General features: G+C 42.8%; 3 protein-coding genes and 1 non-coding gene across 4 annotated transcripts; 1 reads left to right on the top strand and 3 right to left on the bottom strand.

Annotated features, from left to right (window-relative positions):
* Positions 1-855: 855 nt before the first annotated feature.
* LOC135152522 (small nucleolar RNA R71) lies at positions 856-962 on the bottom strand. The gene has a single exon (XR_010291697.1). It is a non-coding gene; the product is annotated as a small nucleolar RNA R71 (small nucleolar RNA).
* A 58-nt stretch (positions 963-1,020) lies between these two features.
* On the top strand, positions 1,021-4,362 carry LOC135152046 (uncharacterized). The gene is made up of 5 exons (XM_064091500.1): positions 1,021-1,740; positions 1,828-2,040; positions 2,149-2,701; positions 2,879-3,025; positions 4,316-4,362. The coding sequence occupies exons 1-5, from the start codon at positions 1,021-1,023 to the stop codon at positions 4,360-4,362; spliced, it is 1,680 nt and encodes a 559-aa protein (XP_063947570.1).
* Positions 4,363-13,343: 8,981 nt separating this feature from the next.
* Positions 13,344-16,104, bottom strand: LOC108203383 (uncharacterized). Its single transcript, XM_064091499.1, has 4 exons — positions 15,666-16,104; positions 15,403-15,598; positions 14,276-15,262; positions 13,344-14,025 (listed from the first exon to the last, which is right to left on the bottom strand). The coding sequence occupies exons 1-4, from the start codon at positions 16,102-16,104 to the stop codon at positions 13,344-13,346; spliced, it is 2,304 nt and encodes a 767-aa protein (XP_063947569.1).
* Positions 16,105-23,710: 7,606 nt separating this feature from the next.
* On the bottom strand, positions 23,711-25,451 carry LOC135152045 (uncharacterized). The gene is made up of 2 exons (XM_064091498.1): positions 24,080-25,451; positions 23,711-23,994 (listed from the first exon to the last, which is right to left on the bottom strand). Exons 1-2 carry the CDS (start codon positions 25,449-25,451, stop codon positions 23,711-23,713), a joined length of 1,656 nt encoding a protein of 551 aa, XP_063947568.1.
* Between the last annotated feature and the right edge of the window lie 2,524 nt (positions 25,452-27,975).

The following is a 27,975-nucleotide window of genomic DNA, read 5'->3' as shown; positions in this document are numbered from 1 at the left end:
ATCCCATGTTTTTATTCTCATTAGTAACTCGTTATTCTCTTAGTTTTTAATTCTTAGCTTCATAAGTCGAATCGATTTAGTTAATTTAGATAAAACCAACCAATTTGTTATTTGTCCAAGCATTGAATAATAATCATACATTGGTGCATAAGTGCATATTTCTGAATACACCAGTCTCTGTGGGAACGAACTGAATTTGATTCTTTACTACTTGTGACCACGTACGCTTGCGTGATTTTGTGCGAACAAGTTTTTGGCGCCGCTGCCGGGGACTCGGTGTTTTATTTTAGTTTATGTGCTTGTCATTAGTGGTCGTTAAAGTTCAGTGACTTGGATTCTTTTCTCACTTGTATTTCGTTTGTGTGTGTTTCAGGTACTTGAGTGACGTGTATGCGAACACGTTCTCAGGCCCGTAAAGAAGCATTGGCAAAAGCAGAAACGAAAGTGAACACTACAATGGGTGATCGACCACCAGTTGCGAATGATACTAAGGCTCTTAAGGCTTTCTCTGAGCCTAAAATCAATGATATTCAGTCGAGCATTGTCAGGCCAGCAATTCAGGCCACCACTTTTGAGATCAAACCGAGCACTATTCGGATGGTACAGAACTCAGTGCAGTTTGGGGGTTCTCCGACAGAGGATCCTAATATGCATATTCGGGACTTCATTGAGATCTGCGACACTTTCAAGTTCAATGGTGTTACTGACGATGCCATCAAGTTGAGGTTGTTCCCATTCTCTCTGAGGGATAAAGCTAAAGGATGGTTGCATTCTCTTCCTGCAGGATCTATTACGACATGGGAGGATCTGGCTCAAAAATTTCTTACTAAGTTCTTCCCTATGGCCAAAACAGCTGCAATCAGGAATGCTATCACTCAATTCTCTCAGCTGTCTGGTGAAACTTTAAGTGAAGCTTGGGAACGCTACAAGGAGATGCTTCGAAAATGCCCACATCATGGGATGCCTGATTGGATGGTGATTAATTGCTTCTATAATGGCTTGGGACCTCAATCGAGACCAATGCTCGATGCAGCATCAGGTGGAGCTCTATGGGCTAAGAGCTATGATGAAGCTTATGAGTTGATTGAGATGATGGCCGCGAATGAATATCAGAATCCTAATCAGCGTCTTCATCAGGTCAAGGCAGCAGGTGTTCTAGATGTTGATGCTACTACAGCCTTGACTGCTCAAATTAAGGCTCTTACTATGAAGATAGATTCCTTAGCTAACTTGGGAGTTCAACCACCACCTAATGTTTGCGAGCTTTGTGCGGGTGCACATTCTTCGGATCAGTGTGCTATATCTAGCGTATCCGCTCAGTTTGTGAGCAACTTCCAGAGGTCTCAACAGCCAGCACCAGCCACTTATCATCCTAATAACCGGAATCATCCGAATTTCAGCTGGAGCAACAATCAAAATTTCATGCAACAACCGCAGCAACAGTTTCAGCAGCAAGGAGCTGGACCTTTCAACCCTTCTGGTTTTCAACAACAATTTGCACCGAGGCAGCAATTCCAACACCCTGGATTCCAGCAACAAAATCATGGGGTGGCTGGACAGTCTTCCAACGAAAGATCAGAATTGGAAGAATTAAGACTTATGGTTAAAAGCCAATCGGTGTCAATCAAGACTTTGGAGAATCAGATTGGGCAAATTGCTAATGCGTTGATTAATAGACCACAAGGAACTCTTCCTAGTGATACTGAGGCCAATCCGGGTAGGAAAGAGGTGAAGGAACAGGTACAAGCTATCACCTTGAGGTCCGGAAAGGTTACGAAGGATAATGAATCAGCAACAGAGCGAAACAAGGAAGAGAGTGATCAACAGGTTGAAACACCCGTGCTCTCATCTGAGTCTAATAGTGGAAAAACTGTTGTTGAAGCTAATAAGAATGAAATCAGCGAGGAAGCAAGCAAGGAATCAGCCGAGAAGTCTAGTCCAAAAGCTGATGTTGGGGTCAAGCAAGTGTATCCACCTCCCCCATTTCCGAAGAGACTTCAGAAGCATAAGCTCGACAAACAATTCGCTAAATTTCTAGAGGTTTTCAAGAAATTACAAATCAACATACCTTTTGCGGAGGCTCTAGAACAAATGCCGAGTTATGCTAAATTTATGAAAGGTATTCTATCTCGGAAACTTAAACTTGAGGAGTTGGAGACTGTGGCGTTGACCGAGGAGTGCAGTGCGGTGTTACAGCAGAAATTGCCTCCGAAACTTAAAGATCCCGGAAGTTTCACAATACCATGTACTATTGGCAAGTTATCTTTCGACAAGTGTTTGTGTGACTTGGGAGCTAGTATCAATCTGACGCCGTTGTCTGTCTTCAAGAAACTTGGTCTGCCGGAGCCGAAACCTACAAACATGCACTTACAACTGGCTGATCGGTCCATCACATACCCGAGAGGTATAGTGGAAGACGTCTTGGTTAAGGTCGATAAGCTCATTTTCCCTACTGACTTTGTCATTCTAGACTTCGAGGAGGATAAGAAGATTCCCATTATCTTGGGAAGGCCGTTCTTAGCTACAGGTCAAACTTTAATCGATGTGCAAAAAGGGGAGCTTACAATGAGAGTTCAAGATCAGAGAGTCACTTTTAAGGTGTTCAACGCAATGAAATTTCCAACCGACGAAGAAGAATGCTTTAAGGTGGAGCCACTAGAAGCTGTTGAAAAGTCTAAGATGGAGGAAAAGCCAAGGCCATGTACCTTAGAGAGCGTCTTAACAAGGGTTTCTGATTTCGAAGATGAAGGAGTAGAAGAGCTTAGAAATTTTCAGGAGCATCTTAAACCATCTATTGAAGAAGCTCCCATAATCGAACTCAAACTACCACCAGATCTCTTAAGTGATGTGCAGTTTAGAAGGTTGTCACGGCGCATAGATGACATGCATGACATTCACCGCCGTTTTGCAAAGGATTTGACTCAAACTCTTGGGAGTGCTTTTCGAGCTATTGGTGTGGAGGTTGATTGGCCAGTGTTTGGAGATGGCATGGTATATTCACCACCTGATCCTCCACCCGAGGAGGGTGATCCTCCCGACTTCTAGGTACATTCGATCCTTTTTATCACCTTCAATGAGGACATTGAATATTTTAAGTTTGGGGGTGGTAATCTAAGGACTAGTAGTAGTGTGTGTTCATATATGTTGCATGTTGCATATAGTTTAGCATATTATCTCATAATATTTGCATATTAGTTCGTTTTCATTTTTTATATATATGCTTGTGTTTAGTATGTGTTAGTAGTTCATATATTCACATAGTTGCATTTGCATGAATCTTGAAGTTGTTTCCCAAGTTGATGTCCTATGATAAGTTTATGTGCATAATTTCTTGGCTAGCAGTCTTGATTATATGTGATGCCTTGTGCCTGAAAACTGCTTGTGTGGAAATTGTAATTACACTATGCTCTAGAGATAAGACTTAGACTAACTTATTTCTTGAGTCCTTGTGTTGAGTCGGGCGTAGAATTTGGATTATTCCCTTTTTGAACATAGAGTTTGTAAATCTTAAGTTTGGGGGAGTTAAGGGATGAATATGTCTTTCTAAAAAAAAAAGAAAAAAAAAGAATAAAAATTATCAAGTACTCCTTTGAGATCAATGGGTAGAATGCAATGTCATGTGAAAGGGACGATCCATGTACTTGTGCTGGTATTAAGTGCAAATGTATTAGAATAAGAAAATTCTTGGTGACTTTTCACAACCCTTGATTACTGGAGAAATACTTGATTTAAAAAAAAAAGAGAATAAGCGAAGTCGAATGGCGGTCGTGACTCACTTACACTGCGGAGCGTCCCAACCTTAGACTTAGCAAGAAAAAGAAGAAGAAAAAAAAAAAAAAGAGGCATAGGATTTCTTTAGTGACTCTAAACTGTAGTTGACTCTTTAGTAAAGAAGTGTTTAACCCTTGTTCTTATTAACGGCTCATGTTGAGGACTCTGTTGAAGTTTGATAGTCTTTGTCTTGTTTCGCTAGAGAGCATGCTAGCACACACGATGCACTTCACACTTGTAGTGGAAGAGAACATGGCTAATGTGTGAAAGAGATGAATGCCGAGAATGTTGCATATTTTGAGGATTATAAGTTTACAAGGATTACACTTCATGATTCCATAGATGTAGGCATTTAGTTGCATTCATGCATTGCATTAGTAGTATTTGTGTGTGTGTCTATGCTTGAGGACAAGCATCAGTTTAAGTTTGGGGGTGTGATAAGTGGATTTTATATCCACTTGCAATGCCTTCGTTTCGACTTAAATTAATGATTTGGCCTCAAGTATATGGTATTTTTGATGTGTTTTTGTGTTGATGTGTGTAGAGAACCTAGATGGAGGGAGGATGGACTTTTCCAGGCTTATACGGTGAATTGGAAGTCGAGAAATGAAGTGAAAAGAAAGAAAAATCACCAGCGCCCTAAAGCGGCTGAGCTGCGCCCAGGGGGCGTCCTGCAGCGCGCCTGCGCCCTGAAGCGCCCTGGTAGCGCCCGGGGTCTGCCCTTGTGGCGCGCCTGCGCCCTGGAGCGCGCGCCTGCGCCCTAGGGGAGCCCTGGCAGCGCGCCTGCGCCCTGGAGCGCGCGCCTGCGCCCTGGGGGCAGCCTTGTGGAGCGCCTGCGCCCTGGAGCGCGCGCCTGCGCCCTGGGGGCAGCCTTGGAGCGCGCCCGAGCTCTCCCGAAGGTGGAAAATTCAGTTTTTGAAACCCGTTTGGATTAGCTGCTGACTCGGTCAACTTAGGGCACTTAAATACAAAATATACAAGGAAGAAAAAGCCCGGAGCAATAACCTAGAAACATTCTAAGGGGCACGTGACGGCTACGGAGAAGATCAAGATCGAGACTCATAGTTTTTCTTTTGTCTTCTTCCAATTGGGCGATACTTTTGGATGCTCATTCGGATTTGTTTGGAAACTCTTGTTTTACTCTTTTAATATTGTTTAGACTATTTAGTACCATGTTTACTCTTATTCCCATGATGATGAGAAGTTCGATTATGAACTAATCATTATCGTGGGATTCTAGCGGATTTATATATGGATTTCAGTAGTTGATTTGCCTTAATTATTTGTGTGATGAATGTTGATTTCTTCGTATTGGTTGTGCTTATTCGTCTTGGATGCGTAGCTAACATCTCAGATTGTTTGTTAATCTTTATTGAAGCGACAGTGGATATATTGATTTAGAACTTACCATGCGAACATAGGATTATGTATTCGATATACATGATTAGTGGTGTGATTTTAACCATCTTGCATCTCCCTATGTAATCTTGATAGATAACTTGTTCTTCAACCGTTATGCTTTCAAATTCTATAGACATATAGGGTTTAAGCATAATTGGTGTCTGTTTACCTTCTATCTTAATTGTGGATGTGTAGCAGTATGGTGCACGTATAACGACAGTTAGCGTGTATCAGTTTCGTGTTATCTGGTTAGTTATCAACCATCACATATCGATAAGGCATAACTCTGAATAAAGTATATGATGAAGTTAGAATCCCATGTTTTTATTCTCATTAGTAACTCGTTATTCTCTTAGTTTTTAATTCTTAGCTTCATAAGTCGAATCGATTTAGTTAATTTAGATAAAACCAACCAATTTGTTATTTGTCCAAGCATTGAATAATAATCATACATTGGTGCATAAGTGCATATTTCTGAATACACCAGTCTCTGTGGGAACGAACTGAATTTGATTCTTTACTACTTGTGACCACGTACGCTTGCGTGATTTTGTGCGAACAAGTTTTTGGCGCCGCTGCCGGGGATCGAACCCGGGTCACCCGCGTGACAGGCGGGTGATTTTGTACGAACAATGCCAGTAGCTTAGCCTCGAGTGCAGGCAACCTTTGCTCCATTGTAGACTTTATTTCCACTAATTCCTCCCATAGAACAAGATTTTCAGCTTCTAAATGTTGAACTTTGAATTTCAGAGCTTCAAATTCTGTCACAAAATACAGTTGGAATAGTTGATTCAATTGTAGGTTGAGCTGTGGGGTTCTCACTTGATCGTTCTGCAGGTGTTTCTCTCGTTTCACTCATAGACTGAACACTCAGTGGGTTAGAGGGTTTTCGTATATCAAGTTCTGTTGGTGTTTCCCTCTCACTCAAAGAAGTGCCAACATCCATAGAAGTTGTACCTGCAGAAGAAATCTTCTTAGCCTCTTCTAGAGAGGTCACAGAAGGTGCAATGAGGGTTCGTGAGCCCTCGTCATCAGTTTCTTCGTCAGATGAATCTGATTCATAGGAAACAAGTTGCCAACTACTCAAAGGTAGTGAGTCCTTAATTGGATCCTGAGTTGGAATCTCAGGGTGGGTAGACACAGGGCTCGAAGAATGTGATCCTTGAATTGGCGAAGCACCCTGGTTTCCCACAACTGCCTTTGACGGCGAAAGACTTTGTGACAAGTCCTCTGTAACTGGCACACTTCCTGATATGAAGGGCTCAGAAACAGATTGCCGTTCACCTTCGAGAGGTGAAGAGTCCCTTAAGGGATCTGGGAATGTTCCTCCCAGGGGGGTAGACGAGGGTGGAGATTGTGGCAAATCACCCAAGTTTCCCCCAGAAGCCTGTGAAGGCACTTGACCCTGAATAGGATCAGAAACAACGGTGTCTATCCCTGACATGGACGACAAAGTGTTAGCAACCGTCAATTCTTCAATTGTGTGTGCAACCTCACTGTGCATTGGAATATTATGTGGTTGAGGTGGTGAAGAAATAGACATGTCTGCAGATGCCTCAGGCTCTATTCTCCTTTCTTGACTAGGAGACAGAGCTGCAGAATCAGAAACAGTCTCCTTGTGTGGTGCACTTAAGGCACTTTCTCCCTCGCGCTCAGAAATATCAATTGGTTGGCTAAGGGGTTGAGATGTTTCTACAACAATAGTTTGTGTATAGGTGCCTGGGTTATGAATTTGTGGGATTTCAAATTCACTGGCACGCGCAAGAGGTGGAGATAGTGGATTGAGATCCAGGAAGTTCTGAACCCAATCTTCAGGTGCACTAAATGACAAATTATCAGGATCAGAAGTAGGCATACCTGATTGAAGTACTGGATTGTACGTATTAGTGAAGAGCTCATCAATATCCAGCATTTCATTGTCATTGGTTGCAGCTACAGTGGTTTGGATTGGAGTATCCACTTCATCTTCAGAATCAGTGGTATTGTCCTGCAAAGAATCCTCTCCTTCGTCAGATGGAACTTCATGTTCAGAGGAATCTTCAGCAACATCCTCCACTATCACTTCCTCTTCCTCAACTTGAACATTCTGAGCCTCAGGAATATCTGCTTGAATAATTGGCTCAGGTTCTGGCTCAGGTTGCTGCATAGGAACCTATTCAGCAACCACTGGAATAGCAACAGGTTGAACAGGTGGTGGAGGCACGTTCTGATTTAGAAATGCTTGCATGGCCTCAGGGATCACCACTTGCTCATTGTTGGTGTAGTTCTGATGATTCTCCAGCATTAAAATCACCCTTGTTGTCATGAAGCAAGAAATGATGTTGTCCATATTTGGATAGACAGCACGCTCAGCAGGGGTCAGCATCTGATTCAACACAATCTGGAAAAATCGAGGATATAATAGTACATTTCTAGCTTTTCTCAAAGAATCTTGAAATGCTCCCATAATCAAATGTCCTAAATTGATACTTGTATTCTGAGCAATAGCTATTCCAATTTCCTGATTGAAAGATGTAATTCCATGAAATCCACCAGTCTTGGGATTAAACACATGGGAGATGGAATTAAAGAAGAAATTCCATTCTCTAGGCAAATGCTTGACATACAGCTTCGATGGAAGTTCACCATTTGGCTCCCTCTGGCAGTGGATGACATAGAAAAAATTGATCCTTTCAGCTTTGTCAGGTACTGCTTCAAAGTCCTCCGTTGGTAACTGAAGTGCAGTGTTCATGGTATTTTCTGTGATAGATAGCGTACGTCCCTGAATGACACAAGTAAGACCAAGTACCTGTCCTACATTCACAACAGAAATAGAAGACAAGAAATCTCGAAGCAGAGACTTGTTAAACATCACAGGCTCAGTTAAAGCAAATCTTGCAAAATAAAACTCAGACATATATCGAACCCAGCGTCGATAATTTGCTTGCGTAATTAAATTATTAATTTCAACAATTGTGAAATTTGTCTTCGGAATATCAAAATTTGCAGCCATTTTTAATTAAAATTAAAAATGATTAGAAATTTCGTTTCACGAATAATAATGGACAAATAACCACTTATGTTACGAAAATAATTAGTTAAATACGCTCCGTAAAAACCCTAAATTCAAGAATTTTGGATTTCGATGAAATTCAAGTATGTTGTTCTTCTCGAAATTCTAAGAATTATGGTATCGGTCTCGCAAATTTTCGACACTAAAATCACGTAGAAATCTGGCCTAGAATTTGAAAAGTTTCAAAAACCCTCTTCGAGAAATAACGACGGATCGTTAATTTTTTGGTATGAATAGAAAGCTCTTGACTCAGGGATTCTAAAACTAGTCTCACAATCAAAACTGGGCAAGATTTTGACGGTGAAAAAGGGATTTAAAAACTCGATTACTCGGAAATTTTGAACAGTGGTGAAGAGTTCTTGCGTGTGTGTGTATCTGCATATGTATATGTGGATGAATAAAAGTGTTATGGAATTGAAAACAAAGGGCGTGAGCGATTCGTGCTTTGGACTGGTCTCGGTGCGAGATGCCTACGTATCTTCTGTTAGGAGAAGAATCAAGTCCAAAACGTAGTTCTAGTTATGAGGGGTAGAGCCCTTTATATAGGCGCTTCGGAGTCAGAAGTTGGATGGAAGTATGATTCCACGTTCCAGACTTCGTATCGAAGTACGCTTCGGAGTAACAGATAAGACAGAACTCTTATCTCACCAAGAACTCCGGGACGTTTATCCACGAGAGTTAGTTGTATCGTAGGACTTAGCTTCATAGCTGGACCTTTGTATGGGCCTCGAGCCCATCTAAGTCTTCCTTACGGCCCATACATATCTGGTTCGGAGCGCCATTGGGCCAAAGCGGAATTCCTCATGATTAAACCGGCTACACGGGACTTTATTGGATCGGGTCGTAATACTTAATGAACCTAATCCCTATCATTTGCCCCCCAACTTTCGACAAATATCGTAGTAATTTATCAAAAGTTTATAGAGGTTTTAATATCATGTATTTTGCCGTATCCTCTACCGAGATGAGGTCTTGGGGCGCTCTTGTGTTTTTCGAGGCTAAATTCTATTTTATTGGAAATTTTGGGATTAAATTCCAATTTTTAGAATTTTTTGAGCCTTTTAATAACTTTCAAAATAATTTTTGAGAATTAAATGTCAACTTTCTTTATTCCTTCAGATTTTTTGGAATTTATTCCAATTTTTTAGAATTTCCAGAATATGATTAAAGAATTATTTAATTCTTTAATTCGATCAATCCTTGAATGAAAAGTGTCTCCTGGGCGTGCCTTGCCACGTCGAGGAGGCATGTATGGTGCCACGCCTAGGAGGCATGTATGGTGCCACGCCTAGGAGACATGTCTCCTGGGCGTGGTTGCATTAAGCCAGCCAAGGCTGGTTTGTGTGGTGCTTCCTTGGCGTGCCTTGCCACGCCAAGGAGGCATGTTACCTGCCACGGCTGGGAGACGTGTCTCCTGGGCGTGGATGAGTTAGGACAACCGTGGTTGATTGTTTAGTTGCTTCCTTGGCGTGCCTTGCCACGCCAAGGAGGCATGTTATCCACCACGCCTAGGAGACGTGTCTCCTGGGCGTGGATGAGTTAAGCCAGTCATGGCTGAAGTTTTTGATGCTTCCTTGGCGTGCATAGCCACGCCAAGGAGGCATGTTATCCACCACGCCTAGGAGACATGTATCCTGGGCGTGGGTAGATTAGGCCAGTCATGGCTGATCGAGATGATGTTTCCTTGGCGTGCATTGCCACGCCAAGGAGGCATGCTGTTTACCAGGCCTAGGAGACATGTCTCCTGGGCGTGGATAAGTGTAGCCTGTCACAGGTTGAATAAGTTGTTGCTCCCTAGGCGTGCTATGCCTGGCCTAGGAAACATAGTTTTTAACCACGCCAACCATACATAGTCACTTTATTACTTTAATGAAATTATCATTTATTTTTTAAATAAACGATGTTTTTGCTCAACAAGTGAATGTGCCCTGGGTGTTGCATGCCCCGCCACGAAGACATGGTGTGTACCACGCGTAGAAGATGTCTTTCTGAGAGCCAAGTAGTGTTATATGTTGTGGGCCTTAGTCTATAACTTGTCAGGCCTATAGCTTATTTTTCTTTTAATTTTTCGAATGCCCCCCAGAATTCTCGAGATCCTTCTAGAAAGGGTTTAATTTTTCAAATTCGTGGGCTTCCCGCCTCTGACACGGCTTAATGACCGGCCCAAGGCCCAGTTTACGTGTTGTAGCCAGTTCGTTTTAGGGTTTACCGGTAAGTAAACCGGTTGTAGATTGCCTATATAATGAGTGACTGAGAGTTCATTTCTCATTTCACCCAAAATTTTCAAGTTTAAAAGCTAGAAATCCTCCCAAACACTCTCAAACATTCTCTAGTTTTTCGGCGAGTTTTTAGGCGCATCTCCGGCTATCTTCAAGTTTTTTCCAGATTCCGGCCGATATTCAAGACCTTTTTCAGTTTCCGGGCGATCTTTAAAGATTTTCCCAGATTCTGATCAATCTTCATCCTCCTTCATCACTTTCTGGGTTTTCAGCCTTCATTTTTTGAAGATCGATGGCGGATTCTTCTTCATCTCAGCAATCTCAGTTATCTCAGCCTTCTGCGGCCAAGCCCAGGGCCAATCGAGGTAAAAAATCTCTCGTTCATGCAAGCATTTTTTCTCTTCGCGATCTGCTTTCTGAGTTTTGCCAAGCTTTTCCGAATTTACTCCATTTAGATGCATACAAATTCCCTTCCAAATACGATCAAAAGGACGTTGATGCCATAGCCTATTTGTTTGGCATCAACGGGCCTTATAGGGCCGAGGCCCCAGGCCCAAATGATCGAGCCTGTTACCCAAAACCTGGGGCCATTCGTATTTATAAAGAGACTTTTTATGCGGGCTTCAGGTTACCTCCACCTGAATTCGTTTTTAGACTCTTGGCTGAGGCCCGAGTTTGTCCGACCCAACTCCAGCCCAATGGATGGAAATTTATTTATTGTTTCTTGGTTCAGTGCAAAAAGCATGGTATTGAGCCCAGTGTCTCCGTTTTTAGATACCTTTTTAAGTTTGTCAACGCGCCCAATGACGAGGGTTGGGTCAAGATCCAGTATAGGACCTTGGCCCGTAGCATTTTTGTTTCGGGCACTGCCCCTGATTCACTTCCCCACTGGAAAAAACAGTGGTTTTATCTTTACTTAAATGAGGGGAACTGGGCCGATTATTTTTATTCAGACTTTAGTAGGGCCGAAGACGGGCCTGTTAGATCTTTAAAATTGGGGGTGGAGGAAGAAGCTGCAATAAAAATTTTAACCGGGGATTGCCTCCACCACTGCTCCGTTCTCGTTTCTGAAGCCTCGCTCCAGGAACACGGGCTTAGCGATTTGGGCCCAGAGGGTACTTTACTTTTACCTTTACTTCTTTTGGGCCTTATCTATTTACCATGTGTTCTAACCATTTCATAATTTTATGTTTGCAGCCTTGGATAGATTAAACACCATTTTTGCGAAGAGGGAGCAGGCCGCTGAAAAAGTGGTGCCGGCCGAAGTCCAACGGGTCAAGAGGCCCAGGAAGAGCGGGGCCCAAGAAGTCATGGAGAAAGTCCCAGCTTTTTTGGCTCCAAGACCCAAAGCTGTGGATGAGGACCCAAGTCCTTACGTGGTCCAATGGGGCCTTTTGAATAAGGATACTATCGTGGGCGATGCCCGGGCCGCCGCTGAGCGGTCTAAGAACGTCGTGACTCCGCGCGACCGGGCTCACGTGGTCGAGTCCTCCGACGATCTACAGATCGAGATGTTCGGGGCCCAAGCGGTTGCCACGGTAAGGCCCAAATACCCTTTTTCCGATATTTGATGATTTTTCCTTTCCGTACTTGGAAATATTTTTCACCCCCTTTTTTACTTAGGTGTTTTCTGACTTAGTAATTCTTCGTTTATTTTGTGCAGATGAACACCTACCTTCAAGCCGCCGTGCATAATTTGAAGGCGGTGAGGGCGGAGAAGGCGATTGCGGAACGCGACCGTGATCGTTACTTCGAAACCTCGGCCGCCAACTTTGAGCAATTTAGGAAGGTCGAGGCGGAGCTCGTGGCGGAGCAGGAGAAAGTCCGCACCCTGGAGGCGGAGTTGGCGCGGGTCAGAGCGGAGGCCGTTGAAGATTTCAAGAAATCCCAGGAGTACGAGGATCTCCTGATGGCGGAGTACGATGCAAGCTTCCCTAAGACGTTCAAGTCTTGTCGGGTTAAGATTATCGAGGAGCTCGGTTCCCAAATTGAGGGAGTTACCCTGGAACGATTCCCAGTTCCAGACCTTCAAGGGAAAGAAATTTCCTCTCCCACGGAGGTCGAGAATCTTGGGGACTCGCACCCAGTTGACTCCCAAGATGGGGAAATTCCGACCGAGGAACTCGAGGTCGAAGAGCGATGAGACTGGGGCGAATCTCGGGGAAAAAGCTCAAGACGTTGAAGCCCAGGATGAGACTCCTCTTGAGGAGGCCCAAGACGCGGCCCAACTCCAGGGGAAGGAACAGGACGAGGAGGCTTTCGATGACGGGCTCCCCTAGACTAGGCCTATTTCAGCCCTGCGTGGCTTATCCTTGTATTTATTTAACTTATTCGGATATTTATACCCTTCGGGGTTTTAACTTATTTATTTAAGTTACTTTTGTTTCATATTTTGCATATCGTGCATTTAATATTCTTTACTTAGAATATTTTAGATTAACTCTCGTAAGATTTGTTAATTCAAATCTCGAAATAGTCACCGGAACTTTAACTTTCATGAATCGGGATTAATTCAAAGTAATTCTCACTTAGAATTTCAAAACTCCAAATCGTCTTCCAATGATTAGGTTGGGCTTACAGCTTGGATTCTCGTAATCATTTTTTAGTGATTGTGATAGCCCATCAGGGTCGGTTGACTTTTAACCGACATATTTGGGCTTGGAATTTACTTAGTATCTTTTCTCAGCTTCAAGCCTTTATCCATTTTCAGGATGTTTTATTCGAAGGTAAACATAAATAAGTTCATAACACTTTAACAAAAACAAGGCTAAAAATCCTCGGGACTTTCATTAATATCATAGTAAAAGAGATAAACTATTCTTGAATTCAGCTACATGGCAGTGGTCGAAATGACCTTATTCTTGTGATAACTATTAATATCTACTATCATAGGATATGTATCAAACATAATATATCTTCAAGTTGGTCGCGTGCCAACTTCTTGGGACTTCAATTCCTTCAAGGGTCTGAAGCTTGTATGAGCCATGGCCCGTAACAGCCTTAATTTGATATGGGCCTTCCCAGTTAGGAGCCATCTTGCCCTTGGGGCCCACCCCAGAGGCTTCAACCTTTCTAAGTACTAGATCTCCTTCTCGAAAGTATCGTTCTTTAACTCGTAGGTTGTAATAGTAGGAAGCTCGCTTCTGGTTTTCCACAATCTTAGCATGAGCTTCATCACGGATTTCATCAATCATGTCGAGTGCAAGTCTCATGCCTTCCTCATTGGCTTCCGGCTCATATTGCTGGACCCTTAAGGAAGTATGTGTGATTTCTAGGGGTACGACTGCCTCAGCTCCATAAGCTAACTGGAATGGGGTTGTTCCGGTAGAGACTTTACAAGTTGTTCGATACGCCCAAAGTATTGGAAGCAGTTCCTCGGCCCATGACCCGTGGGCCTTCTCAACCCTCTTTTTCAGTCCATCAAGGATTATCCTATTAGCCACCTCAGCTTGTCCGTTAGCTTGAGGATGAGCAATCGAGGTGAAGCGCAGTTCAATTGAATAATCTTCAGAATAACTCTTAAACTCAGCATTGTTGAACTGGGTCCCATTGTCTGTCACCATGATTCGTGGTATTCCATACCTGCAGATAATATTTTCCCATACAAACTGAGCAACCTGTTTGGTGGTTATCTTGGCCAGTGGTTTGGCCTCAATCCACTTGGTAAAGTAATCAATTGCTACCAATAGGAACTTCCTTTGTGCACTAGCAAGTGGAAACGGTCCAAGGATATCCATTCCCCACATGGCAAAAGGGATAGGAGTATTGATAGATGTCAACATCTCAGGGGGGCTGTCGCACTATTGGCGCGAACCTTTGACATCGATCGCACCTCTTCACATATTCTTGGGCATGCTTTAGCATGTCAGGCCAATAAAATCCTAGACGGGTGACTTTGTGAGCCAATGCCCTTCCTCCAAGATGTTGGCCACACACCCCTTCATGAACTTCCCTAAGAGCCTCTCGTGCCTCATCAGGCCTTAGGCACCTCAAGTAGGGGATGACAAACGACTTCCGATATAAGATCCCCTCAATGAGCACGTACTTAAGGGCCCTTACCTGCAACTTTCGTGTTTCATCAGCATTGGTTGGTAGATGGCCATTTTCAAGGTACAATTTGATTTCATCCATCCAGGTGGCTCCCGTATCAATCGGAGCAACCAATTTTGCATCGATGCTTGGGGTTCTCATAACCTGATAATAAACACTTCCCGAGCATACCTCATCATCAGAGGATGCAAATTGGGACAAGGCATCAGCCTTAGTGTTCTCCTCTCTTGGCAAATATTCTACAATACATTCTTCGAACAATGCCATTTGAGTCTTTACAATCCTCAGATATCTAAGCATTGTGTCTTCCCGAGCTTCAAACTCACCATTCACTTGGAAAACCACCAGCTTCGAGTCACCACAGACCTTCAAGTTCCTTACCCTCAGGGTCCTGGCTAATCCAAGCCCATCTATCAAAGCCTCATATTCGGCTTCGTTGTTAGTAGTTGGGAAGTCCAGCTTAATGGCGTATTCCACAGTAAAGCCATCGGGGCTTTGGAGCACAAGTCCTGCACCACTACCTTTTGTTTTTGAAGCCCCGTCAAAAAATAGTAACCAATATTCTTTAGGTTGCTTGGGTACTTCACCCTTGTTTTCAACCTTGTCCTCAATCTTTTCCTCTTGCCCCCCGACTTCCCCGTTGTTAATGGTACATTCAACGAGGAAGTCAGCTAAAGTTTGAGCCTTAATCGCTGTTCGCGGTTTGTATCGGATATCGAACTCCCCGAGCTCAATTGCCCACTTGATTAATCTTCCACTAGCCTTCGGGCTATGTATGACAAGACTTCTATTTTATGAGATTGAAAATAGGGTCTTAGCTTCCTTCAGGCCGTAATCATGGCCAAAGCAAATTTTTCGATCACGGAGTAATTGAGCTCTGCCCCATGCAAAACCTTGCTCACGTAGTACACCGGTTTTTGAACTTTCAACTCCTCTCGAACTAATACAGCACTCAGTGCTTGTTCTGAAACAGCCAGGTATACATACAAGGTCTCTCCATCAATGGGTTTCGATAGGAGAGGTGGCTCTGCCATGTACTTCTTTAGTTCCTCAAAAGCTACTTGGCTCTCTTCTGTCCACTCGAAATTCTTAACCTTCTTCAAAGCTTTGAAGAAAGGTAAGCATTTGTCTCCTGACTTGGATACAAATCTTCCCAGGGCTTGCGATCCTACCTGTTAACTTTTGTACATCCCTTATACTTTTGGGCGGTTCCATGTCGAGGATAGCTTTTATTTTGTCAGGGTTGGCCTCAATACCACGTTTGGAGACCATTAGACCAAGGAATTTCCCGGAACCAACCCCAAAGGCACACTTGGCTGGGTTCAACATCATCTTATGCGTCCTCAGGACCTCAAAAGCTTCTTTCAAATGCTCTAGGTGATCCGCTTTATTCAAGCTTTTCACTAGCATCTCATCGACGTATACTTCCATAGTTTTACCTATCAGATGCTTGAACATCTTGTTTGCCAGGCGTTGGTATGTGGCTCCTGCATTCTTAAGCCCAAATGCCATAACCAAATAACAGAATACACCAAAGTCAGTAATGAATGATACCTTAGGGACGTCGTCTTTGTCCATCCGGATCTGATTATATCCACTGAATCCGTCCATGAAGCTTAACATCTCATGGCCAGTGATAAGTGGTATTTATACACACTTATAGGCCTTCATTTCCACTTAAATTGGTTGGTTGTACTTAAGTGTTTAGTGTCTTTTGATGTGTTTTTATTGTTTTTCTGTGCAGGTCACGAGTTGAGGTGATGAAGTGATTTTCTATCATTTTAGGTTGATTTTGGTGCATTATTTGCAAGAATAGAGAATCGTGGATTCATCAAGACTTGGGATTTTGTGGGTACATCTTCTACAAACCCTCACGAGAGCACACTCGTCCACTAGAGCTATCTAGGGGTTTAAAGGGCTTGTTGCATATGCTAAATGCAACCGTGATCACCTACGGAAGTGGTACTAGAAGCGAGGAAGGACATGCACGCGAGAACGAGCGAGAAACGAAGAAACAGGCTGCCAGTGGCAGAAAGTAGCGCCCCCGCGCTAACTCTTAGCGCGCCCGCGCTAGTCCAAAGTCAGAAAGTAGCGCCCCCGCGCTAACTTCTAGCGCGCCCGCGCTACATTAAAGCCAACTAGCGCGCCTGCGCTAGTTTAGCGCGGCCGCGCCCAGCAGAAGTGTTCCGGGCCGATTTTTACAGCTTTTCTGACGGATTTTAGCAGCGGTCGAGGCCCGGTTGACTTGGTCAATTTATTTTAAATTCTCATGTGTAAAACCCTAGCCTCGTAGAAGTAGTTTTAGGAGAGAACAATATCATAGTTAATTTTTATCGAAGCACATTATCAGTTGTATTGGATCGTTCTTTGCGAGGAAGTGACAGTTTCGAGCAAGATCGTGAACATCAAATCTGTAACGTGTGATCCTTATTATTATTAATACAAGCATTTTTATTCCGATTAATTCTTGTCTTTATCTATTATGTTTTCATTAGAACCCATGATGTCGATTAGTTCGATTATGAACTAACCGCCTTCATGGGATTCTAATAGATTTATCGATGTAGTCTAGTAACGAATATTAATTACTTGATTTTGTGACGTACGTTGATTTCTTTGCATGAGCCGTGCTTATTCTTCTTAGAAGCGTAGCTAACTTCTAAGTTGTTTGTTAATTCTTTCTGAAGCGAGAGTGGATGATTGAATTTAGAACTATGCCATGTAAACATAGGATTATGTGAATGAAGCATAATTTGTGATAGACTTGAACTATTTTTATCACCCTGTGTAATCACGATAGACGACCTGCTATTAAACCTCTCTGCTTACACTACCGCTATAGAGATATAGGGTCTGAGCTTTGTTGGTGTCCATGAGATTTCTGTCTTAATTGCGGATTTTGATTGGTATGATACGTGTGCAACGAGAGTTGGCATGTATTACTTTCGTGTTGTCTGATTAGGATCAACAGTCGCATGTTAATCAGTAATTTCAATTCTAGATGAATTCGATAATGAAGTTAGAATCCCATGTGTTTTCCTATTCTGAATTTGATTAGTAATTTTAGTTATTAGTATAAAAGAACCATCCTTGTTAATTGTCTTAGCAGTGATAATTGATCATACATTGTTGCATAGGTGCGTATTCTTAATTCACCAGTCTCTGTGGGAACGAACTTAATATATTACTTGTGATCACGTGCGCTTGCGTGTAGATTTCACCGAACAAGTTTTTGGCGCCGCTGCCGGGGACTCGATGTTAATTAATTAGTTTATGTACTTATCATCAGTGTGCATTAAAATTCACTGACTAGGATTCTATTATCTTCTCACTTTTCTTCTTTTCTTTATTTCAGGTACTTTGATCGCGTTTATACTAACGAGTTTTCGAACCCGTAAGAAGCAATGGATTCATCTTTTTCTTCTGATTCTGAAACAATGGATTATGCTAGGACAGCAGTTGGTGAGGCGTCACGTGAATTTTCTCGTTTGAACATCAATGATAATCAGGCTGACACAATTGAACCAGCAATATCAGCCAGTGGCATTCGCATCAAACCATCAATCATTCTCAAGCTGCAAGATACCATTCAATTTGGGGGTTCTGTTCTTGAGGACCCAAACCTACATCTAAAGAATTTCGAGAAATTCATTACTGCATTGGATTTCAATATGGGACCTAAAGATCTAGTGAAGCTGAGACTCTTTCCATTCACGCTACGTGATGTAGCACGATCGTGGTTTATCTCTCTCTCGGCAAGCACTACTAATAGCTGGAACAAGTTGGAGAAAATATTCTGTACAAGGTTTTATCCTCTAATCAAGGTATCAGCTATCAAAAACACTGAAGGTAAATTCTCTCAATTCTCGGGAGAATATCTTTGCCTAGCTTGGGACCGATTCAAGAAGATTCTCGAAAATCTCAAGGAAGATGACATGCCTCCGGGAATGGCAATTAATTACTTCTACAGGGGTCTTAACAGTCAATGTAGAGCAGAGTTAGACGTGGCAGCTGGAGGAAGTTTGTGGAACAAAAGCTTCGATGATGCTTACGAACTGATAGAGAACCTAGCCGCTGCTGAGCACAAAGATCTAAAGTGGAAGATTTCAAAAGAGGAAGAATCGGAGGAGGATGAAGCGGTCGAAGTCACTCAGGAAAATCAGATGAATAATTGGCACAGAATTAGAGCTCACTCAGACTCAAACTTTAATGCATGTGGAGACACTTGTCCTCTACTCTCGGCCAATGCAAGTAACCAAGCCGTAATTCAAACACCTGCTGTTTCAACACTGAATGAAGCACAGTACCGAAGAATAATCAGGCGTATTGACGTGTTGGAGGAACGAATTGGTCGCTTTGCTGATATACTAACAGACTCTCTTGCTGAAGCGTTCTTGGCACTAGACGTCAATGTTACTTGGGATTCGTTTGGTTATGGAACGAGGTATCCTCCACAGGATACTTCATCGGAATCGGATTAATTCTGGACTTCACGTCGAGCTAACGACGTTAAACAAGCGCTTCGTGGGAGGCAACCCACGCATTGGAACCACATTGTACCATTGTAAACCTCAAAAACACAAAAAATCGAAAAATTCAGCCTCCGGTGTCAGACACTAGCGCGCCCGCGCTAGTGTCAGCGCGCCCGCGCTAAGTTGCACGGCGCGCCCGCGCTATACTTAGCGCGGCCGCGCTACTGACTGCAGAGGCTGGCGATTTTTCTCCCAAAAATATTTTCTTTTCGTTTTTAAAAGCCCACAATCCTAATTTTGCATGCCTAGCCCGAAATACATCTTATTAAACCCTAACTCAGCTCTCCAATCCTTATATAAACACAAAACCCATCTCCAAATCCCATTATAATTCTTTAAACCCTAATTATATATACACATCCATACACACAACCTTCATCCAATCTCTCAAACCCATTACACACAAATCTCTTGCAACTCTAAATCTCTACCAATGGCACCCAAAAGAGCCCGAAGATCACAAGGAACAAGCACCCAAGCCCCTACATCTAGCGATTCTTCCTCGATGGGTGAGGTTGAGTTCACTTCCGATGGAGCACGAACCGAGTTTCAACGGCTTATGAATAAGTCGTTAGTTAAGGAGAGGGGATTCTTACCCACGGCGGAGGATGGTGAGCTTTTGAACATGGTTCAAGAGCGGGGTTGGGAGTCTTTTTGCGAGGCTCCGGAGGCGGTTCCCTTGGCTATTATTCGGGAGTTTTATGCTAATGCCAAGGAGAATCGTGATGGATTCACGGTTGTGCGGGGAATCCGAGTTGATTATAGTGCGGAGGCGATCCGTAAAGTTATTGGGGGGCGTGCCAAGCGCCGTAATGAAGAAGATTGGGTGGTTGAGAGGATTGGGCGTGCCAAACGCCGGTTTGATGACGATCCGATTGATTTTGAGAGGTTGGTGTATGACATGTGTGTACCGGACACGCATTGGAAGATGACTGCACCTCCTTTGCCGGCACATGTTTCTTTTCCTGCAGCCGCTCTGAACCGGTATGCGAAGGCGTGGAACGCCTTCATCTGTGCGAACATCATGCCATCTTCACATGGGCATGAGGTGACAGTGGAGAGAGCTATTCTGCTCTTTGGGATTGTCTCGGGCAAGTATATTGATCTGGGACATGTTATTCATCAGGGGATTCTGAGGTTCTTACGGGGAGGAACCACTGGTGCCATTCCATATGGCACAATTGTTACAAAGCTCTGTCGATCGAGCGGTGTTCGTTGGCCATCCAACGAGCAATTACAGTTGCCAGGGACACCTATTGATCATTCGGCGATCAGTCGGATGACGGAGTGGGATGGAGGAGTTCCCCACCCTCGAGGCCTCGGGTACATATATGATGAGGTGCCAGGGGGACGTCCAGCATTTGTGAGGAGGGAGCAGCCTAGAGCTTCTGGAGCTGGTACTTCACAGACGGAGAGGAGCTCCGAACCGATGGGAGATGTTCAGTATCGCCGCCTAGCGAGACGGATGGACACCATGCATGACATACACCAGAGGTTTGCTTATGACTTGACACAGGCTCTAGGTAGTGCTTTCCAGGCACAGGGGGTCACAGTTCAGTGGCCAGTATTCGGAGCAGGGATGCAGTATCCTCCACCTGATTCACCTCCAGCAGAGGAGGGGGAGGACTCGGACTCCGAGTAGGTATGTGGGCGCTCTAGCCTTTTTATCACTTTCAATGGGGACATTGAATATTTTAAGTTTGGGGGTGGTAATCTAAGGAAGAGCATATTATTAGATAGTTTTTTTTATTATTTGCACGTGTTAGTTAGTTCATGTAGTTCACGTTTTTTTTATTATTTATTTTTATTTTGCTTTGATTATTTCTCACGTTTTCTTTCTATTTTTCCCATATTTTCTTTATTTTACATGTTTAGTGGTAATTGTAGTAGTTAGTATCACGAGCATGTGCATGAATTATGAAGTTAAGCCAAGTTAATTGCCTATGATGAGTTATGTGCGTAGTTCTTGATTAGTAGTTTCAATTGCAATGCTAGGTTAGTACTTGGAAATTGCTTGTGTTGGAAATTGTAATTCACATATGTTCTTGAGATAGGATTTAGACGAAATTCCATGAATTCTAGGATTCAATTGAGCATCCTTCAGCTTAGGTCTGTAAATCTTAAGTTTGGGGGAACTGAGGGGTAGATATGCCTTTCTAAAAAAAAAACAAAGAAAAAAAAAGAGTAGTAAATAAATTCACTAAAAAAATAAGTGGTAGAATTAACTAGGTTGAGCTCATTAGTACTCGAGTAATTAAGTCTGAGGGGACTTTGTGCCTAACAACCTAAAGCCCTTCGTGGTTTGGGATTGTTCACCCAACGCTCGCTACATGGGTACTAGTGCATAAATCTTTAGGGATCTCAACCATGGCACAGTTAAATAAACCACTAGAATAAAGTGAATAATTGGTGTGTGAAGTCTTATGGTGTTCGTAACGCATTTACACTGCGAAGCGCTCTGACCCTAGACCGAGCAATTAATCACCAATAAAAAGAAAAGGAAAAAGAAAAAAAATATATATATAGTGAATAAAATAGAAGGGTGTGGACATTCTTTGGGACCTTGGATTTAGTTGGACTTGAGTGACGGGGTGTTAGTTTTAAACTTTTACGATTCTTGATTGGGATTCTGTGGGAGTAGTAGTTTTTGTCTTGTCTCAATAAAAGAGCATGCTTGCACACACGGGCACTCCACACTTGTAAATAGAAGAGTAATTGACTTGGTAGCGAGAGAGATGAAATTCGAGAACATTAGCACAATCTGAGGTATTATAATTGGCAAGGCAATTACTTCATAGTTCACTCATTCATCACGTAGTTGCATTCATGCATTGCATTGTATTATTGTATAGTGTCGTTGACGCTTGAGGACAAGCATCAGTTTAAGTTTGGGGGTGTGATAAGTGGTATTTATACACACTTATAGGCCTTCATTTCCACTTAAATTGGTTGGTTGTACTTAAGTGTTTAGTGTCTTTTGATGTGTTTTTATTGTTTTTCTGTGCAGGTCACGAGTTGAGGTGATGAAGTGATTTTCTATCATTTTAGGTTGATTTTGGTGCATTATTTGCAAGAATAGAGAATCGTGGATTCATCAAGACTTGGGATTTTGTGGGTACATCTTCTACAAACCCTCACGAGAGCACACTCGTCCACTAGAGCTATCTAGGGGTTTAAAGGGCTTGTTGCATATGCTAAATGCAACCGTGATCACCTACGGAAGTGGTACTAGAAGCGAGGAAGGACATGCACGCGAGAACGAGCGAGAAACGAAGAAACAGGCTGCCAGTGGCAGAAAGTAGCGCCCCCGCGCTAACTCTTAGCGCGCCCGCGCTAGTCCAAAGTCAGAAAGTAGCGCCCCCGCGCTAACTTCTAGCGCGCCCGCGCTACATTAAAGCCAACTAGCGCGCCTGCGCTAGTTTAGCGCGGCCGCGCCCAGCAGAAGTGTTCCGGGCCGATTTTTACAGCTTTTCTGACGGATTTTAGCAGCGGTCGAGGCCCGGTTGACTTGGTCAATTTATTTTAAATTCTCATGTGTAAAACCCTAGCCTCGTAGAAGTAGTTTTAGGAGAGAACAATATCATAGTTAATTTTTATCGAAGCACATTATCAGTTGTATTGGATCGTTCTTTGCGAGGAAGTGACAGTTTCGAGCAAGATCGTGAACATCAAATCTGTAACGTGTGATCCTTATTATTATTAATACAAGCATTTTTATTCCGATTAATTCTTGTCTTTATCTATTATGTTTTCATTAGAACCCATGATGTCGATTAGTTCGATTATGAACTAACCGCCTTCATGGGATTCTAATAGATTTATCGATGTAGTCTAGTAACGAATATTAATTACTTGATTTTGTGACGTACGTTGATTTCTTTGCATGAGCCGTGCTTATTCTTCTTAGAAGCGTAGCTAACTTCTAAGTTGTTTGTTAATTCTTTCTGAAGCGAGAGTGGATGATTGAATTTAGAACTATGCCATGTAAACATAGGATTATGTGAATGAAGCATAATTTGTGATAGACTTGAACTATTTTTATCACCCTGTGTAATCACGATAGACGACCTGCTATTAAACCTCTCTGCTTACACTACCGCTATAGAGATATAGGGTCTGAGCTTTGTTGGTGTCCATGAGATTTCTGTCTTAATTGCGGATTTTGATTGGTATGATACGTGTGCAACGAGAGTTGGCATGTATTACTTTCGTGTTGTCTGATTAGGATCAACAGTCGCATGTTAATCAGTAATTTCAATTCTAGATGAATTCGATAATGAAGTTAGAATCCCATGTGTTTTCCTATTCTGAATTTGATTAGTAATTTTAGTTATTAGTATAAAAGAACCATCCTTGTTATTTGTCTTAGCAGTGATAATTGATCATACATTGTTGCATAGGTGCGTATTCTTAATTCACCAGTCTCTGTGGGAACGAACTTAATATATTACTTGTGATCACGTGCGCTTGCGTGTAGATTTCACCGAACAGCCAGCAGTGGCGTCTATCAGCGTGTCTATCCTTGGAAGAGGGAAACAATCCTTAGGGCAAGCATCATTCAGATCGGTGAAGTCTACACACATCCTCCACTTTCCATTTGCCTTCTTGACCATGACAGGGTTAGCTAACCATTCTGGAAATTGAATTTCCTCAATAAACCCGGCTTCCAACAACTTATCTACCTCCTATTTAATGGCTTCCTGCCTTTCGGGAGCGAAATTCCTCTTCTTTTGCTTAATCGGTTTCCTATCAGGATTCACATTCAACTTGTGAGTCATGAATAAAGGATCAATACCTGGCATGTCAGCCGCTGTCCAAGAAAAAACATCGCGATTGGTCCTCAAGAACCTCACAAGCTCTTGCTTCAAGTCTTCCTGGAGTAATGCTCCAACATAAGTGACCTTTTCGGATTCCTCAGTATACAATGGGACTGGAACCAAATCTTCGGCAGGCTTGCCTCTTCTTTCTTCTTCTTCCCGAACATCGAGATATTCTATGGGTAGCACTTGCCCCCCCCCCAGCTCCTCCGGATCTTAATGCTCCAATATAACAACTTCGGGCCATTTTCTGGTCTCCCAGTTCTTCTCCAATTCCATTCCAAGTCGGGAATTTAATCTTCATGTGATAAGTGGACGGGATTGCCTTAAAAGCATATATTCCAGTCCTCCCAAGGATGGCATTATAGGTTGATGAGGCTTTAACGACCAGGAAATTTACCATACACGTGGCTTGTCTAGGTTCGGTACCCATGGTTACAGGAAGTTGGATCATGCCTTCAATCTTGGTTTCCACATTATTGAAGCCATATATAGGCATATCCGAGGGTGTTAGTTGAGTATCGGAGTATCCCATCTTTTCATAGGCATCATAGAACAAGATATCCACCGAGGCTCCATTATCAACCAGCACTCTCTTTACAGACGAGTTTCCAATGACTGGAGTGATTACTAAGGGGTCATCATGGGGGAATTTCACCTTCTCAAGGTCAATATTATCGAATGCCATTGTATAGTCAATTTTTGCCCGTTTCGGGGGTTCTCCAACTATATTCATCACTTCTCTTGCATAAGCTTTTCTTGAATTACTCGAAGTGCCTGCAGCCGTAGGCCCTCCGGAGATTACGTTAATCACAGGCCCTCGAGGCTGAGTTCTCTTATCATCATTGTCTCTTCCACGACTGTCATTGTCCCGATAATTCTTGTCTCCATCCTTGGTAAATTTAGACAACTTGCCTCTTCGGATCAAGAATTCGATTTCGTCCTTCAGTTGTCGACAATCATCGGTCTTATGCCCCGTGTCTTTGTGGAATCGACAATACAAATCTTTGTTTCGTTTCTCTAGGTCGGTCCTTATGGGCTTCGGCCATCGAACACTCTCATCCTTTTCGATCTCCATTAGGATCTGACTTCTTGGGGCGTTGAGCCTAGCATATTCTGTGAACCTTGGTCCTACCTTCTTTTTAGCAGGCGACTTCTCATCATCATCCTTTTTGGCATATTTGTTCTCAGCGTTATACTCGACATCGTTTCCACGTTTCTTAAAATTGGTGTTCAGCCCTTGGTTACTCTGGGATTTCCTTAGGCTTTCTTCCGCCTTAATGTACTTCCCGGCTCTTTCTTGCAAGTCGTTCATATTATCGGGGGCCCTCTTGGCTAGAGACTGGCGAAAGTTGTCATCAGTGGTACCTTGCTGGAGTGCAATCATGGCTACCTTCTGATCTAGGTCCGGGACCTTCAAGGCTTCTTTGGTAAAACGATTCATATATTCCCGGAGTGATTCATTCTTACCTTGATGCAAATTCATTAGAGAGGCAGAGCTCTTAACATGCGTTTTGCTTCCAACAAATTGCCCTATGAAAGCCCTGCTCAAGTCAGCAAAACAAGAGATAGAATTAGGGGGAGGGCGACTATACCAATGTTGCGCCATCCCACTCAAGGTTTGAGGAAAAGTGCGGCACTTGATTGCTTCAGTGACGGGTTGGAGCAACAGAGCGTTCATGAAGGCCCGAACATGATTAGCGGGATCACCCGTGCCATCGTAAGCTTTAATGGTTGGGAGCTTGAATTTTCAGGATATTCTTGCACCCATGATTTCTTGCGTAAAAGGGGGAACGGGGTTATCAGGATCGCCTGCTGGTAACAAGTGAATTTGATTCATGACGGTCTGACGAGGGTTTTCGTCCCTTGGTTCCGGAGGCGGTAATCTGGCCTGATCCCTTTTTAATCGTGCGATCTCCTCCTCATAAGCACGGACTCGATCCTCATAGGCTTGGTTCGTTGCTCCTCGGGGCTCATTGGCTTCTTGCCTATGGCGACGCTGACGGTGTCGAGTAGGGTCAGCATCTCTCCTCCTTCGAGGGGGGGTATCATGCTCCTGCGCCGATTCAGAGGAGTCGTAGTCAGTTACATTCACATAGTCGTCTCCCATGCCTCCACGAGTGGTTGTTGTGACCGTTGAGTAATGTGTGCCGGCGTCACTAATGGTTGAAATTACTCGAGTCATAGGGGGCAGCGTGCCAAAAGTCAGTGGAAGAGTAGTTTGAGCAGCAGTGGTCCCAAGCGGGATGGAGGCGGTGATGGGAATTGACTCGGTAGAGATTCCGGTGGTATTTCTATTACGGGGAACGTGGATTTCGGAACGTGGCCCGGTCGGGTTTGTCATGGTTGTTGTCTTCTTTCGATAGACGGCGCCAAATGTTATGGAATTGAAAACAAAGGGCGTGAGCGATTCGTGCTTTGGACTGGTCTAGGTGCGAGATGCCTACGTATCTTCTGTTAGGAGAAGAATCAAGTCCAAAACGTAGTTCTAGTTATGAGGGGTAGAACCCTTTATATAGGCGCTTCGGAGTCAGAAGTTGGATGGAAGTATGATTCCACGTTCCAGACTTCGTATCGAAGTACGCTTCGGAGTAACAGATAAGACAGAACTCTAATCTCACCAAGAACTCCGGGACGTTTATCCACGAGAGTTAGTTGTATCGTAGGACTTAGCTTCGTAGCTGGACCTTTGTATGGGCCTCGAGCCCATCCAAGTCTTCCTTACGGCCCATATATATCTGGTTCGGAGCGCCATTGGGCCAAAGCGGAATTCCTCATGATTAAACCGGCTACACGGGCCTTTATTGGATCGGGTCGTAATACTTAATGAACCTAATCCCTATCAAAAAGAAAACGAAGTAGAAGAGTATACATATACTCACAGATATGGGTGAGGCGCAACTTGGTTAATTACCAAGTTGCCCTCCATACATCACACAGAGAATGTGGCTGAGCGCAAGTATTGAAATGACAGGACTGCCCCTTATACACATACAGTGTATAAGTGGCGCAACTATGAGGGACTTAGACAAAATCTAAGTCGCAAACACTACACAGCCAAACCACAGTGTGGAGGCGTAACATTTGACTTTGAAAAAGTCAAAGTTTGCGCCGAAGCTCAACCTTATGCAGTACTTAGAATTTTTCGAGTTTAACTCCAAAAACGCATAAATACCAAGTGTATCAAATTTATTCTACTTAAGAACAAAACAATTTGATACAATAAAAATCACAATTAAATCAAATAAAGTTTTAACTAAATTAATTTCAGTCAAACAATATTTAATTAATTATGCTGCAAGTATTTTAATTAAAATCTAATTAATGGATAACTTTAAATAATTTGAATTGCTTCAAATCCATTAATCAAATATATTTAAAATATGAATCAAATAAAGACTAATATTCATTAATTGAATATAAGTACTTAAATAATTCAAGAAAATTAATTCTAAATATCTAACACATAGCAAATAATCACATAATCATTTAAAGATCATGCAAATCATATAAATCATGGTAAATAGTTAAAACTAATTATCAGATAAATATGTAAAATACTTGATGCTCTTTGTAAATTCAGAAGTCCTGAAAATATTGACATTTTAAAACTTGTGAACTAACGAACGAATTGCAGTTATTTCTTGTCTAATTCATTAGACATATTTAATATCCCAAGTTCACCAACCAGACTAGAGAAAGTGGATTCGTCTAGTGGTTTAGTGAAGATGTCTGCAATTTGTTGATCAGTAGGTACAAAGTGTAACTCTACTGTTCCATTCATGACATGCTCGCGAAGGAAATGATACATGATATCAATATGCTTTGTCCTGGTGTGTTGAACAGGATTGTTGGCAATGGCAATGGCACTCGTGTTATCACACAGAATCGGAATTTTATCCAACATGAGTCCATAATCTTGTAGTTGATTCCTCATCCACAAGATTTGAGCGTAGCAACTTCTAGCAGCTATGTATTCAGCTTCTACTGTAGCCGTAGACACAGAGTGTTGCTTCTTACTATGCCATGACACCAACCTTCGTCCAAGAAACTGACAGCTTCCTGAAGTACTTTTCCTATCAATCTTACATCCTGCAAAGTTAGAATCTGTATAGCCAATCAGATTAAAACCT

Source organism: Daucus carota, chromosome 4 (assembly GCF_001625215.2).
Source record: "Daucus carota subsp. sativus chromosome 4, DH1 v3.0, whole genome shotgun sequence".
Taxonomy (NCBI): domain Eukaryota; kingdom Viridiplantae; phylum Streptophyta; class Magnoliopsida; order Apiales; family Apiaceae; genus Daucus; species Daucus carota.
The sequence above is the reverse complement of the archived record's forward strand: the minus strand, read 5'-3'. Positions and strand labels throughout refer to the sequence as shown.